The sequence below is a fragment of the Habropoda laboriosa genome, unplaced genomic scaffold (assembly GCF_001263275.1).
Source record: "Habropoda laboriosa isolate 0110345459 unplaced genomic scaffold, ASM126327v1 scaffold89, whole genome shotgun sequence".
NCBI classification, from domain to species: Eukaryota; Metazoa; Arthropoda; class Insecta; order Hymenoptera; family Apidae; genus Habropoda; species Habropoda laboriosa.
The window spans coordinates 288,147-301,176 of record NW_017100263.1 but is presented as its reverse complement, the minus strand read 5'-3'; the positions used below and the strand labels follow the sequence as shown (position 1 = coordinate 301,176).

Genomic DNA, 13,030 nt, shown 5'->3' with positions numbered 1-13,030 from the left:
CAAGTTTCGCTAACTAATACGCCACGGGTGTTTGCAACAAATGGATACCTGGCTTAAGAGATGACACGTACGAGGTGTGACAGTAAAGTTTCGAGAAGAAATTGTTTCCATGAAAGTGACAACAATGTAAACAATTATGTTCCCAACTAGGGAATCCTCAGCTGTTTACTCCGATCCCTCCTCCACGTGCAGGCCGAAAGATAAACATTATAAATTAAGTCACTCCGGTTCCACCTGAAATTGCTTCGTCGTGGATTCTGTATCGTGACAATGCTTCCGCAGATTCAGGCATGCTAGCATTTTTAAAGAGTTTTTAAATTCAAAATCGATCACAAGATTGGCGCACCTCCTGTATTTACTCGATTTGCCTCCTTGCGACTTTCTTTCTTATCTCCTCGAGTAAATAGAGCCATGAAAGGAACGCATTTTCAGTCAGTTTCTGAAATTTCAAGTAATGTAACGTGGGTATTAAAACAGATATCAGAATGTGAGAACCAGAAATGTTACGATCAATGGATCCGATGCTGGAACGTGCGTGTACAATCTCAAGGGGACCATTCTGAAGGCGATAGCATCTGGCATCTGTTTAATTTTCATAATATTAGGTCTGTGCAAAAGTTTCCATCGCTTGTAAATTGATTGCACTAAAAGGCACTGTATGTTGCTTTTCTTATATAAATTTTCACAGTTTGTATCTTTACTGAATATGGTATTAAGAACTATGGTAACTAATAATAAATATAATAAAAAATCAATACATATTCCCCAAAAAATGTACGATGGGAACTTTTGCATAGACCTAATAAAATTGTCGAGTTGCAATCATAAAACGCGAGAAAGGGGATTATTATGTCATGTCATAAACCATCGTACCTGGGACAGAATCATTGTCGCGACGGCAGACGTATTCCTACACGTTTTTGAAAGGAAACCTAGATGTTTGCCACTTTGTATAAGTTCGTTTGAAACCTGGATATTGCTAGCACACCCCAAATTGCCAGTGGTTTTGCCATTCTATTTCTACGTCAACTAAGCGACGAATCACAGTCAGTGAAAAGAATTGTATGGATCACAAAACAGCATCACGTTAAATAGTTTCGTTTCGACCATCAGGAGTAGCGCACCAACCATACAGAGTTCCGTTTCATCCGCCAACAGTTAAGTAGGAGAGACCAGGGCTAGTTGTCCGAAGGGGTAGGTAGACTAACTGTTAATGGCATTGCACATACTTTGTTTCCTTTGAAACCCTAACAGCTCCGTTCAAACACCAAGCGTTAAACATCAATCATACACAGTTCCATTTCGAACGCCACAGTATTATACCATATCTAACGATAGAAATAAAAATTCAGTTCACATCACCTTGATCCGGAACTCATTTCAACACGTTCACTGACCAGGCATTTAGAATAGCAAACATGCGCCTTTTTAAATTATTTATGCAGTCTATCGTCGTTCCTTCATTGCTATTGCTTTCTTCAGTTTTGGGATAGCAGTCAGATGCGATACACGGCCGCAGTAATCTAACAACGAATTAGTTTTTTCCAAAAATTGCGTCTCGAAACGAAGTGCTATTTGTTAACTTTGTATAGCGCTATTTCTTAATTTTTGTTTACAAGTAAAGTGTGATTAAATCAAAGACTCGAGTCGTCGACCGATAAGTGATTAAGAATTGCTATGAATTTCGAAGGAAAGAGACTTTGTTTAATAGCATCTGTGCATCAAATGTGATGCATGAACGTGGCAGGAACGGAGACCATGCATCACACGTATCATGTAATATCACTGGAAGTAGCTAATTTGAAGACTAAAGTTTCGAGCACCGCGCTGAACAAAAATCTTTCAAAGAATTATTCTCGAAACTATATTGCCGCAGCTCGTATGCATATTAGATTAGCGTAAAAACATTTACACACTGATTAATATACTCGAAAATATTGGTTGCAACATATGAAATCTCCGATCTTGAACTGCAGGTTTAAATCAGTATAGCTTTTCTTGTATTAAATTTTATTAATCAAAATAGGAACCATTACGATCTACATATTTTTGTCAACCAGTGACAAGTTTTTTAATTCTATTTTCATAAAATATCGGCGTTCTGGTGCCAATAAATTCTTCGAAGGTATTTTCTATATTTGCTTGATTCGTAAAGATTTCTTCGCTGACGAAGTGATCTAGATGATTAGAAAAATGATAATCCGTGAGCGACAAATCGGACGAAGTAAAGTTTCGTATTTGAAGATTTAAGTAATTATTAACTTTTCGACTGACCAATGCCGTTTGTTTAATTCGTAATTTCTGGGGCATTACTTCAAGCCCGACGCTAAACTTCTACTTTAGGAAATTGAATTAGGAAGTTTGAACCACTTTTCCACTCGTACAGAAAAAGAATGTGAAAATTGTGCTAACTTATGATTCACAGAAACTTAAAAAACATGCATTCAGATAGGAAAATGTGAAAAAATTAAAATCATAAAAGAAAGAGAGGATTCTAAACTTTAAAATGATGGATACATCCGCAAGGATACAAATATTTACTGAAAAAAAAGGTTTAGAAAATTGGAATAACAAAATCGGACATTTCATATTACAATCTAATACATAAAAGTACAAAGGAATGTATACACTACAGACTGAAAGTTTCCCGACCCGTTCCCACCAAATTTCGTGTCCTTACGGAACTTTATCCCAGTTTCATTACTATAGCAGAATAATATGTTCAATGAAATATGTATTTACTTAAGGGAAATTTTATCTGTTCGGAAATCACAACATGCTCGAAACTTTCGAACAATAGTGTATATACCATATGTGAAATTTTGCCTTACAATAAAAAGATAATCATTGTAGAAACAAGATATCAAATTTACATAATACTTATCATATCTAAAGTGACATTTTAGTATCTAAAGCTACAAATCTTTCATATCAGATAAAAAATATCGACCATGCGCTTATTCTCGAGGTATCCTTCGATCATTCCAATTTGGTTAGTGAGGAAAGGTTCTCTGGCATGTGTAACAACAATTCTCAAGACGAGGTAAGTCATTGCAGTACATACTGTCGTTTATTTATCCCTCGCTATTTAAGAAAAAACCATAGAATGAATTTTCGTTTTCGTTTTTACGACGAGTGAAAAAATACTCCTTCATTTTCTAAAGATATCTCGGACAGCTGAACTTCTTTTTTTTTAACACGTTCAGGACGACAGCGACGAATTGACGAAACGCTCACCACTGTCAACGTTACTTATGACTGAAGTGTGTATTATCATTAATAGTTAATTATTTCGTATCTAATCAGAAAGTGTGGTGATCCACAATTACTCAATGTTTTTTGCGATTATGTTTTTTATTATTTCATGTCAGCAAATAAGAGCATCGATGATGGTCACACCGTCCTGAACGTGTTAAAAACTTCTACCTATCGATGGAATTTTTTGCGGATATAGCGACATTGTTCGAGATATTACGGTAGGCTTGAAAACAGAAATCAAACGGATTTTAAAAATACATAATTGGAATGTAAGAATGAAGTCCTTGATCGTCTGATTTTTAAATTTGCATTTTGCTGCAAAGTGCTGACCATTTGAAGCTTACGCTTTTCACCTTGACACTGTCTTTTTGCACAGTTGCAAGGAAATAACGTTAAATTTTCGAAAAATGTGGTCGCCAATAATTGCACGATCGCTCTTAAGAATTTTCTGTCACAATACGAAATATTATCTTACTATTTCAATTAATTTAAACCACCCGGACGAATACAGTCTGTGATACTTGATTAAACACAGTGATATTTTTTCGATACTATTGCCCACTGAGGTTTAAATTAAAATATTCTATTTTTCTAAGAACAATGGATCCTATTTAATAACAGTTTCCGCATTGGTTTTGAGAAGTGACATATTTAGTATAAAAATATTCTCTTTCATGAAAAAAGGGACAAATTCTCCTGCGTCACTTGAATAATCGCATCTCGTTTGTTTATTGTTTTTCTTTGGCTATGCGTGCTTTTCTTTTGTTAATCTGTTGCTTAATACCCAATATAACCCAAGACGAGGTTGTATTGTAGAAAGTGTGCTAAAGAATTGTCGAAAAAATGGAATAACGAGTCGAGCAATGCAGCTAAACTCTACAGAAATTGGAAAAGTGCAGAGAAAGAGGAACGTTATTCTAATATGGAGATCGCGGGGAGATTAAACAGGAGTGAGTTTGTAACCCGTTCTTATCTAGAAATAGTGAAAAAAATTAAAGATTATCTATCGCCAAGAGAAAAAGATTAGTTCTGCGTATCGCATTGAACACAAATTACAGTGCAAAGCAAGTTATGTAATGCCTTAACTTCTGTATGAACTGTACAATGGTTTTTAAAGAGACTGCCTAGGTACTATTCAAAAGGAAGTCTTTAAAAAGCCCATCATAATAAAGATGTGTTTAACTTTGCAAAGAAACATACATATGAATCGTGTTGCGTCGCAAACGCAACCGTTAAGAGTTTGACTTTACGACACGGACGACCAGGCCTGCTATTTTTGAGGGCTTCTAATTTCAATTCTTTTGTGTCCTACTTTTCCTTTCGAAGCGACGTCGAGGACCAGAAAGTGTCTTATGGACGCAGAAACTCGACGCTTCTGCGTGCCATACGCCTTCCTGGTGCCCGTACATTTCCTTCAATAGCAATTCACATATCCTAAAGCTACTACACATACACACATACAGATCAGTCCCGTTTGGACTGATCTTCGGGCCTCACACCCCCGCCACGATGAAGGGACCCAAGCTGCAGGGGGCCCTAGACAAGGATGAGCGCAGGCTGCACCCCTACCCAACGGCTTGCAGGGTCCTAACGGTCCACACAATATCGCACATACTCATCGACGAGCGAACCGACGTTATTTTAACATCAGTTATTTTAAGCGCCTGTACTTCCTTAGTCTTACATTACACTCACGCAAAATTAAGTTTACGTGTGGGAGACGCGATACACTAACTGCCAATAAAGATTAAGAATCGCGTCGCAATAAGTCGGATAACTAAATGGAAAAGAGTAATGTTATCGGACAAAAGCAATTTACTTTAGATAGCCCTGGTGAGTACGGATCATTCCACTGGCAACATGTCTTCCGATTTTGACGAAACTGTAATATATTGCAGTCTATGTGAATTAACGATGAGTTTATGTCATCATTTTGCTGACTTTAAAGTTATTAGCAAATTATAACATGTTGAATATCGCGAAAAAGTGTGTTTTCAGCCAAACATGACTGTATAAACGAATTTTTATCTCGTAAACTATTACACTTACAGAAAAAAGATATGTTTTTATTTGCATCGCAAAAGATGGTGCTTTATAAGTGTATTTTCAATTTTGATGTATGCACCCTTTTTTAATATGGAAATTATAAATAAATTTTTATTTTCCAAAAACGAGCAACTTATCATGTTTTTTAGAAATCTGAAAAAAATATATATTGTCCCTTGAATGTTTCTCGATGATACACGCTAAATTTAATTTTGATCATTTCATAATTACAGACAGGTTGGAGCTTAAAATGTATCTGCGTGCCGTCCTAATAAGCTACGCGGTCAACAATTGACCGCCACGCTCGGTCTGGATCATAGGTCTCAAAGGATGCCAGAGATATTGCAATCAACGAAAGGATTAAAATGTTGAACGTTCGCTCCATGTGCACTGTAAGGCAATAAAATGATTTTATGAAACTTGTATTAACGAGCAAATATCATAGCCGTACGGTAAATTCACAACCACGATCAATCACATCACGCCACAACCAACCACACCACTTTTACAGAAATAAGAATATTCTTTATTTATCTATCAATCAAAGGTGGGAGGCAATGACATCAGGCTTTAGAAACCTATCAACCTTCCGAGCATGCGTCTATTCCTAACGCATTACTCCACAAGTTCTTATCGTAGACTTGCTTCGTCGAATTTGGTGAACTGCCGAGGTACCTCTGCTGCTAGCTCTTTAAACTTCGGTCTCACCAACGCGTTATAAAATCCTTATGCAAAACACGTTTCTTCAGTTTGATACGATTATCACGATAGATAATACGTTGTTTTGTAATCCGCGTTACGTGAAATTGTAGCACAAGTGCTTCCGTTCGACGAGACAAACATCCGAGTCACATGAAGCAGGTCCATCAGGAGTCGATTTCAACGAAGGTACCAGTTACGATAAATCGTCACAGTCCGAAATTAACGATTCCGACCGTTTAAACGTTTTTCTCGGTGCAGCAAACACAGTTTTTCAGCTTATCAAAGAACTTTTTATCTGTACACAGGAATTACGTTAGTTAACGCCAAATTAGACAGAATGAACAGCATTTTGGAGAGAGAAAGTTGCGTTGCAACGTCGCGGATTCCGATACTGATAATAACACGCGACAATGTAGATTTACAATCTATAGCTATAGATAACGTAAAAATAGTTTTCGGGAAATCCCGGAAAACGGCATTGAGAATTTAACGTACGGCTGTGATCTTTGCTTATTAGTACATGTTTCATAGAGAATACATTTTATTGCCTTACAGCACCCATGAAGCGAACGATAACTGACTCGTCTTATTATTATGTTGTAAGAAAAGAAGAAAGACTTTTATCTAAGTACAAATGGTGGACGCACAAAATATTCATAAAACGCAATAATATCGTTTTTTCGCGTTTTAATTACAATGCGTTTATTCAATCGACGCAACAGGATTCGTACCTTTTTTCATAAAAGAGAATACTTATACAATGAATGTGTGATTTTTCAAAGTAAATGCGTAAACTTTCATCAAATAGGATTATCTTCGAAAAATACAGTATATTAATTTGAAATTCAGTAAACAATAGTATAGGAAAAATTTCACTGCGTTTAATCAAGTGTCGCAGACTACAGAAACATGGCGCAGTCAAAAGCAGTTCCCCTTTTCCTTTTTCAGGAGATATTCTAATATAGAGTGTCACTTTTTAAGCTTCTTTAGAGATTTTTTCACAAAGAAACTAAGATTTTTTAATATCGGTTTTTTCCACAGATAGTTATTTATGTTTTAAAAATATGTACCGTCTGCTTTAAGTGAAAATAATCAAAATTAACTGAATTATAAGTTATTTAGTACGATCCCTTAAAAAAAAACATGTCCTACTGACTGACACAATTGCGGCTACTATACTTATCTGAAACGACAAAGCGAAAAAGATTCTTTCGACCAGAATGAAAAAAATATTTTGAAAATTTAAAAAGCGGCGACACTGAACATCGATTTTCTTGATTTTTTTTCGTAATTATTCCGATTTTTTATATTTAAACTTTAAATCTTGGATTTGTATTTCCATTTATATGTTATACATACCTGTTATAACTTTATATGCATTAGGGTGTGCTATTTGGAATAAAAATATGTGAAATGGAGAGTCAAAAAATTGTTAATGTTTATAGACATTAGAAAAATCAATATAATTACATTAATTCAACAGTAAATGTTGACATTTCAATATAAACCCATTTTTTCGACAATATTTTCTGGCACAAACAACTAAAGTAAAATCATGTCCTCCTTTTGCAATATTTTTTCCAAACAGTACGTATGTGTTTCTTGACATTTAAATAATAATATAGACAGAATTCGACGAAAGCGATATAACATGTCCAATTAAAATAGCCGGATGTGCTTATTGAATTAGTTAGATAATTTTTATCTGTGTCCGTCCTTAACGATAACTCTATAGCAATATTCTGCATGCACAGGGTGTTCAGCAGCAGTTGGTAAAAGATTTAAGAGGTGATTCTACAAGTCAAAATAAAACGAAAATCAAGCATAAGAAAATTGCGTTTGGAGCCTCGTTTTTTAGTTATTAACATTTAAAAATCCCTGGGTGCCGACAAACCTCTCTACACCAACGAGTGTAGAGTAGGTCAAGACACTGGGGGTACAGCCATCCTCAAAACCAACGACACATGGCCGCCAGTTACCTCTTACAAGTAAAATTCGAATTTTTCACAAGAATGCAACAAAACTAATCATTTATTCGAACTATGTTATTTCTGTTCAGGTACTGTTTCGTGGCAGTAAAAAGGTGGTAAACAATGAACGTGGCATTTTCAATATTGAATTCGACAGCAAAGTATACAAGAGTCGATTACAGCTACAAAAATGGTTAATGGGTCTTTTAATCTTTTTGTTCGTATCGTTAATTGTGATAAATACATACAACACGGATCAATTACGAACGGCACGATATGGAACTATCGCTAACGACTCTTCGCAAGGTATTCCACTGCCAAAATTATCAGATAATTCGTCGAAAAAATCTCCAAATACTTTTTCTGTACAATTGTTGAATTTTAGCAAAAACTAAATTACATCAACAAAGCTAAGTTGGCACCAAATAGCAATATTTAAGAAACGAAACTGTTCTTTCATCTTTCATTTTGAACACAAAAAGAACATCGTTATTTAAACGTAATACTGAATTATAAATACAATCGTTAATTTACACTATTCCTCTATCTCTTATAGTTCTCTAGATATTAGAGTAAATATATTTGCTACCTCCAACTTAGAAAATGATTTTCACCCCTTCACTGTGAAGGATTGCCGATATAAAACAATATGTATCGAATATTTTTTTGAGAACTACTATATAACAAAGTGACATCAAAATAGGTGATTGTCACTTCGGAATGTCCTCTTGTAAGTACTGTATACACGAAGCAACGTAAGTGACGAGAACGTAGGTCGGGGAATTACTATACTTGAGATATACAATTTTATACCATCATCACACTGGATAAATGCAGCAATTCATAACTAAAAATAGCACTCTAAATAACATGTTTTCTAAAATGCTCAAAAATTGTTTGTCTAAAAGAACAAAATATTCGTTTCGCGCATTGGAGATAGTGCTACAAATTTTTTTTTCTTTTTTTGGAGAATTTATATTCGACAGAAGGTAACAGTAATTGAAATTAAGATACAGGAAAGAAACATTTGTAATGAAATAAATAAGCAAAATATAAGCCCACATTTTATAACTAACGACTGTTTTTAATAACTTCCTAAACTTTGTTTTTTTTTTTTTTTTCAGAAAATGACTTAGAATTGAAGCCTTTCTTCGCATCGCTAGCCAACTCCGGCTTCGTAGTCCGCAACAAAGGTTGTCGGATTCCAGCAATGGATCCTTTCGATTCAGCGATCGCACGATTTATCGAGAAAGAGAAACCTATTGCTTGTGAGCACGGAGATTATTTACCACTGGTCGACTCGAACAACACGGCATTGTTCATAAATCCAAAAGCGATCGGTCATTTTTACAACAACTCAGGGGATATTGACTGCTGCTGGCGTCCGTTCTGGCGAATGAAGGACGACGATAATGTTGTTACGTCAGTAAGACCGATTATTCTTATCCGTACACGTACAATTTTTTTTAAATTTTCAAATCTATCACATTAACCTCCTTGCGAACGACTACTGTTTATACAACTTAACACTTCATTCTCAATTCCTATTAATTCAAACAGCTCCTATTTGCAGGTACGGCAACGAGTGTTTCAAATTCAATACCTCGACGGTTGTGAACACCGAGTTTGTGAAAATCGAATGTTCGTACAATAACGAAGTGATATACAAGGATTATCACGCGTTTGTGCCCCGTGTCAGCTCGGTGGAAGAGAAGTGCAAGAAAATTGTAGCTTCTAGCTCGAGAACCGAACACCTTAGTGTGCTGATAGTCGGTATTGACTCCGTCTCGAGGTTAAATTTTCATAGAATGATGCCGAAGACCGTCGAAGCGTTGCAGCAGCTCGAAGCGGTGGAAATGTTAGGCTACACTAAAGTAGCTGACAACACCTACCCAAATTTAGTACCTGCCTTGAGCGGTTTGTCCGAGGGGGAATTGCACGACCTATGCTGGCAAAACAAGGAGAAAACGTTCGACGAGTGTCCGTTCATATGGAAAAACTTCAGCGCGTCCGGTTATCGAACGATCTTTGGCGAGGACGCTTGCTCCATGACGACGTTCAATTACTTAAAACAAGGTTTTCGAGATCCGCCGACCGACTACTACCTGAGGCCGTTCTGTATAGGGTCGGAGAAGGATATCGGTAATACGCATAAGTTAAACGCAAATCTTTGTGTAGGGACCAGGAAAACGTTCGACAACTTACTACACTACGCGCAGAAAGCCGCCTCGCAATTCGCCGCAGATCCATACTTCGCGATGATTTGGGAAGCTAGCTTGACTCACGATTTCTTGAACTATCCACAGTTAGGCGACGTGTCCTATTACAACCTGATCACCCATCTCTACATCAAACAGCTGTTAAACCAGACAGCGTTGATAGTGATGAGCGACCACGGAATGAGATGGGGCAGTTTTCGTCAAACTTATCAAGGTAGAATGGAGGACAGCTTGCCGTTTGTGTTCATCGTGTTGCCACGGTGGTGGAAGGAGAAGTATCAAGTGGCCTGGGCGAATCTTCGAAGGAACACGCGTAGCTTAACAACAGCCTTCGATCTGCACGAAACCCTGCTAGATATGCTCAACTCTCAGAATCTGGAGGAATCGCGTCTGAAAAGTCGTTCGAAGAGCATGCCTCGGGATGAGAATTTGCCACGTGGAATCAGTTGGTTCCTACCGATTCCTGACTACCGGACGTGTAACATGGCCGGTATAGCTAGTCACTGGTGCATGTGTCACAATAGTTTCGACGTTCCTACCAACGACGAGAATCTTAAAGACAAGGCGGTCTTCGTGGTCTCGGAGTTGAACAAGATGCTGAAGAAGTACGTGCAGTGCGCGAGCTTGAAACTGAAAGAAATTAAAGCCGCGAAAGCGTGGAAGGACGAGGGTGACAAGGGAGAACTAGTCGATTACACGATTACGATTGAAACAGAACCTGGTGACGCGATATTCGAAGGCACAGTGCGGTATAGGAGTAAGGACAAGGTGAATAAGTTGGTGGGATCGGTTAGCAGATTAAACGCGTACGGCAAACAGAGCGCTTGCGTCGATGAATTCAACATGAGGCTATACTGTTATTGTTTGTAGCTCGATCTACCTTTGCTTTTGTTTTTTGTTCGTCAGTTTTTCATGGCCCTCTTGAAACTGTCGCGATGGCAAGTATAACGTGAGAAGAGTCACACTGTGATAATATGCTTGCTTTGAAGATGTAAATGTGACGATTTCGTGCTTAGTAAAGCATCAGCTGATACATGTAACACTAAATAGTATTAACCCTAGTGCGGTCTTCGGGTCTTTTTTGACCCATCACTTTCTTTTTTAATAACTTTTGCTGTTATCAAGTTTATATTCCTTTAACGTTATATTAAAGGTTTATCGTCTCTAAAATTGTTACAGACAAGGTCTTTGGGTCGTTTTTGACCCACAGACCTTAAGTGTATCGTCGAACGGAAAAACGCACGAGGGTTAATTATTATCTGATTACATGCGTTTACGCCTGTGTTTTATTTTTTATGTTTTATCAAAAAAGAAAGAAAAAACAGAGGAAAACTTTCGTCAGTTTTCTACAAGAAATAAACATCCGTTCTTAAAACAGAAAAATAATTTATTTACTTATTTAGCTATTTATTTATTTATTTTCTAGAAAATTGTGCAATTTCGTTCTGTAATATTTTAAAACATACCAAAGAAAATGTTAACACTAAACGAATTAAATGCTATATTACTTGTAACAACATTTCTAAACATGTCGACGAATAAATTTCATAAGCACTAAATTCATACATAAAATATGTTTGCACCATTATAAATCCTCAGTACATGTGTGAGTTTGTAAAAGAGTACAAAGGTACTAAAAGTCACCGTGGTATCTTGCAAACAAATAGATTATCGATGAATAATTTTATCCTTTGCACTCTTCCACCTTAATTCAAAATGATACGACCAAAGGAAAAGATTTTGCGAACGTTGTGGAACATTTGATTCTGCCACGTGCGTTATATACTAAAATCTGCCACAGCGGAAGGGTTAAAAGAGAAAATTTTGGACTATTCAACAGTTTTGAACTCTCGTAAAATTAGTGTATTTTCTACAAAGAGTGGTTTGCCAAGGCACACGTCCGGTGACGCGTCGCACACTGGCGATATTTCACGAAAAACTGGCCATAATTCATAAGTTCATTCGATTTTCATAAAAATATTTCTGGAGTTGCTGAATTCGAATATCGTAGCAAAAATGCAAAAAGTGTAAACGTTGTTTTTAACTTAATTTTTGTGAAAATTCATTATTTTCCGATTTGCCTTTACCTATATCACGATGTAACATGTACGACAATCAATAATTGGCTAATAGAGTGCAAGAAAAATTATAAAATCATTGAAGAAGCAGATCTTTCGGAAGTGGTCTTCCTGTATTGAACTGACCGCTCCAAGCCGAAACTTTGTCAAGTTATAATCTTGGACCCATTATTAAGTAAGACTGTATTAGTGTTTTAGATAAATTGTTTATTTCATGTTAAATTTTTTACAAATATATTAGCAGAGAATTATATGCAGAGATATCGTCAACACGCTCTGGTGGGACAGAATGTAGATACCCCTACTTTAAATTTAAATATCTTAAAAAGACGCAAATTTACGCAAATTTTCTCAATTGGATATAGTACCTGATATGTAACTTTATATCAAGAAACCTGCCACTGCGTGAATTTCGATGACTAACACTTTTGTTTTCCTTCCGTTTTATTAAAACATGACTAAGATTTATGATATATTGAGAAGGGAATTACAAGGGTAAAATCAAAGACATTTTACTTTGTTTCTGTGGAAAGTTTATGTTTATAGTACCTACTTTAATGGTAAAATGTTTTACGTATGAATTTTTTGAAAATAAACTTTCCCTAACACATTAAACACGCTTCAATTTTCAAGACATTAAGGAGCATGAAAGTTCGTCAACTTTGACGGCCTGTATCTCAGTAACCAATCAATATATTTAAAAATTCAAGCGGCATTTGATGCACCGATGTATATAAAACAAATCTGCTATAGTAGC

The 13,030-nt window shown here is 36.3% G+C and overlaps 1 protein-coding gene across 2 annotated transcripts; it reads left to right on the top strand.

Moving 5' to 3' along the window:
* Positions 1–6,071: 6,071 nt before the first annotated feature.
* On the top strand, positions 6,072–11,065 carry LOC108573070. 2 transcript variants are annotated; one of them, XM_017935434.1, is made up of 4 exons: positions 6,072–6,192; positions 8,066–8,282; positions 9,101–9,398; positions 9,550–11,065. In XM_017935434.1, the coding sequence occupies exons 1-4, from the start codon at positions 6,157–6,159 to the stop codon at positions 11,063–11,065; spliced, it is 2,067 nt and encodes a 688-aa protein (XP_017790923.1). In that variant the 5' UTR covers positions 6,072–6,156. The 2 variants fall into 2 exon arrangements, with proteins under 2 accessions (XP_017790923.1, XP_017790924.1); XM_017935435.1 differs by lacking the exon at positions 6,072–6,192 and adding an exon at positions 7,768–7,994.
* The last annotated feature ends 1,965 nt before the right edge of the window (positions 11,066–13,030 follow it).

Coding starts and splice junctions, on each gene's coding strand:
- LOC108573070 (XM_017935434.1), top strand. CDS start 6,157: ATGAAGCAGGTCCATCAGGAGTCGATTTCAACGAAG. Junction 6,193..8,065: donor AGGAGTCGATTTCAACGAAG/GTACCAGTTACG, acceptor ATTTCTGTTCAG/GTACTGTTTCGTGGCAGTAA. Junction 8,283..9,100: donor CGCTAACGACTCTTCGCAAG/GTATTCCACTGC, acceptor TTTTTTTTTCAG/AAAATGACTTAGAATTGAAG.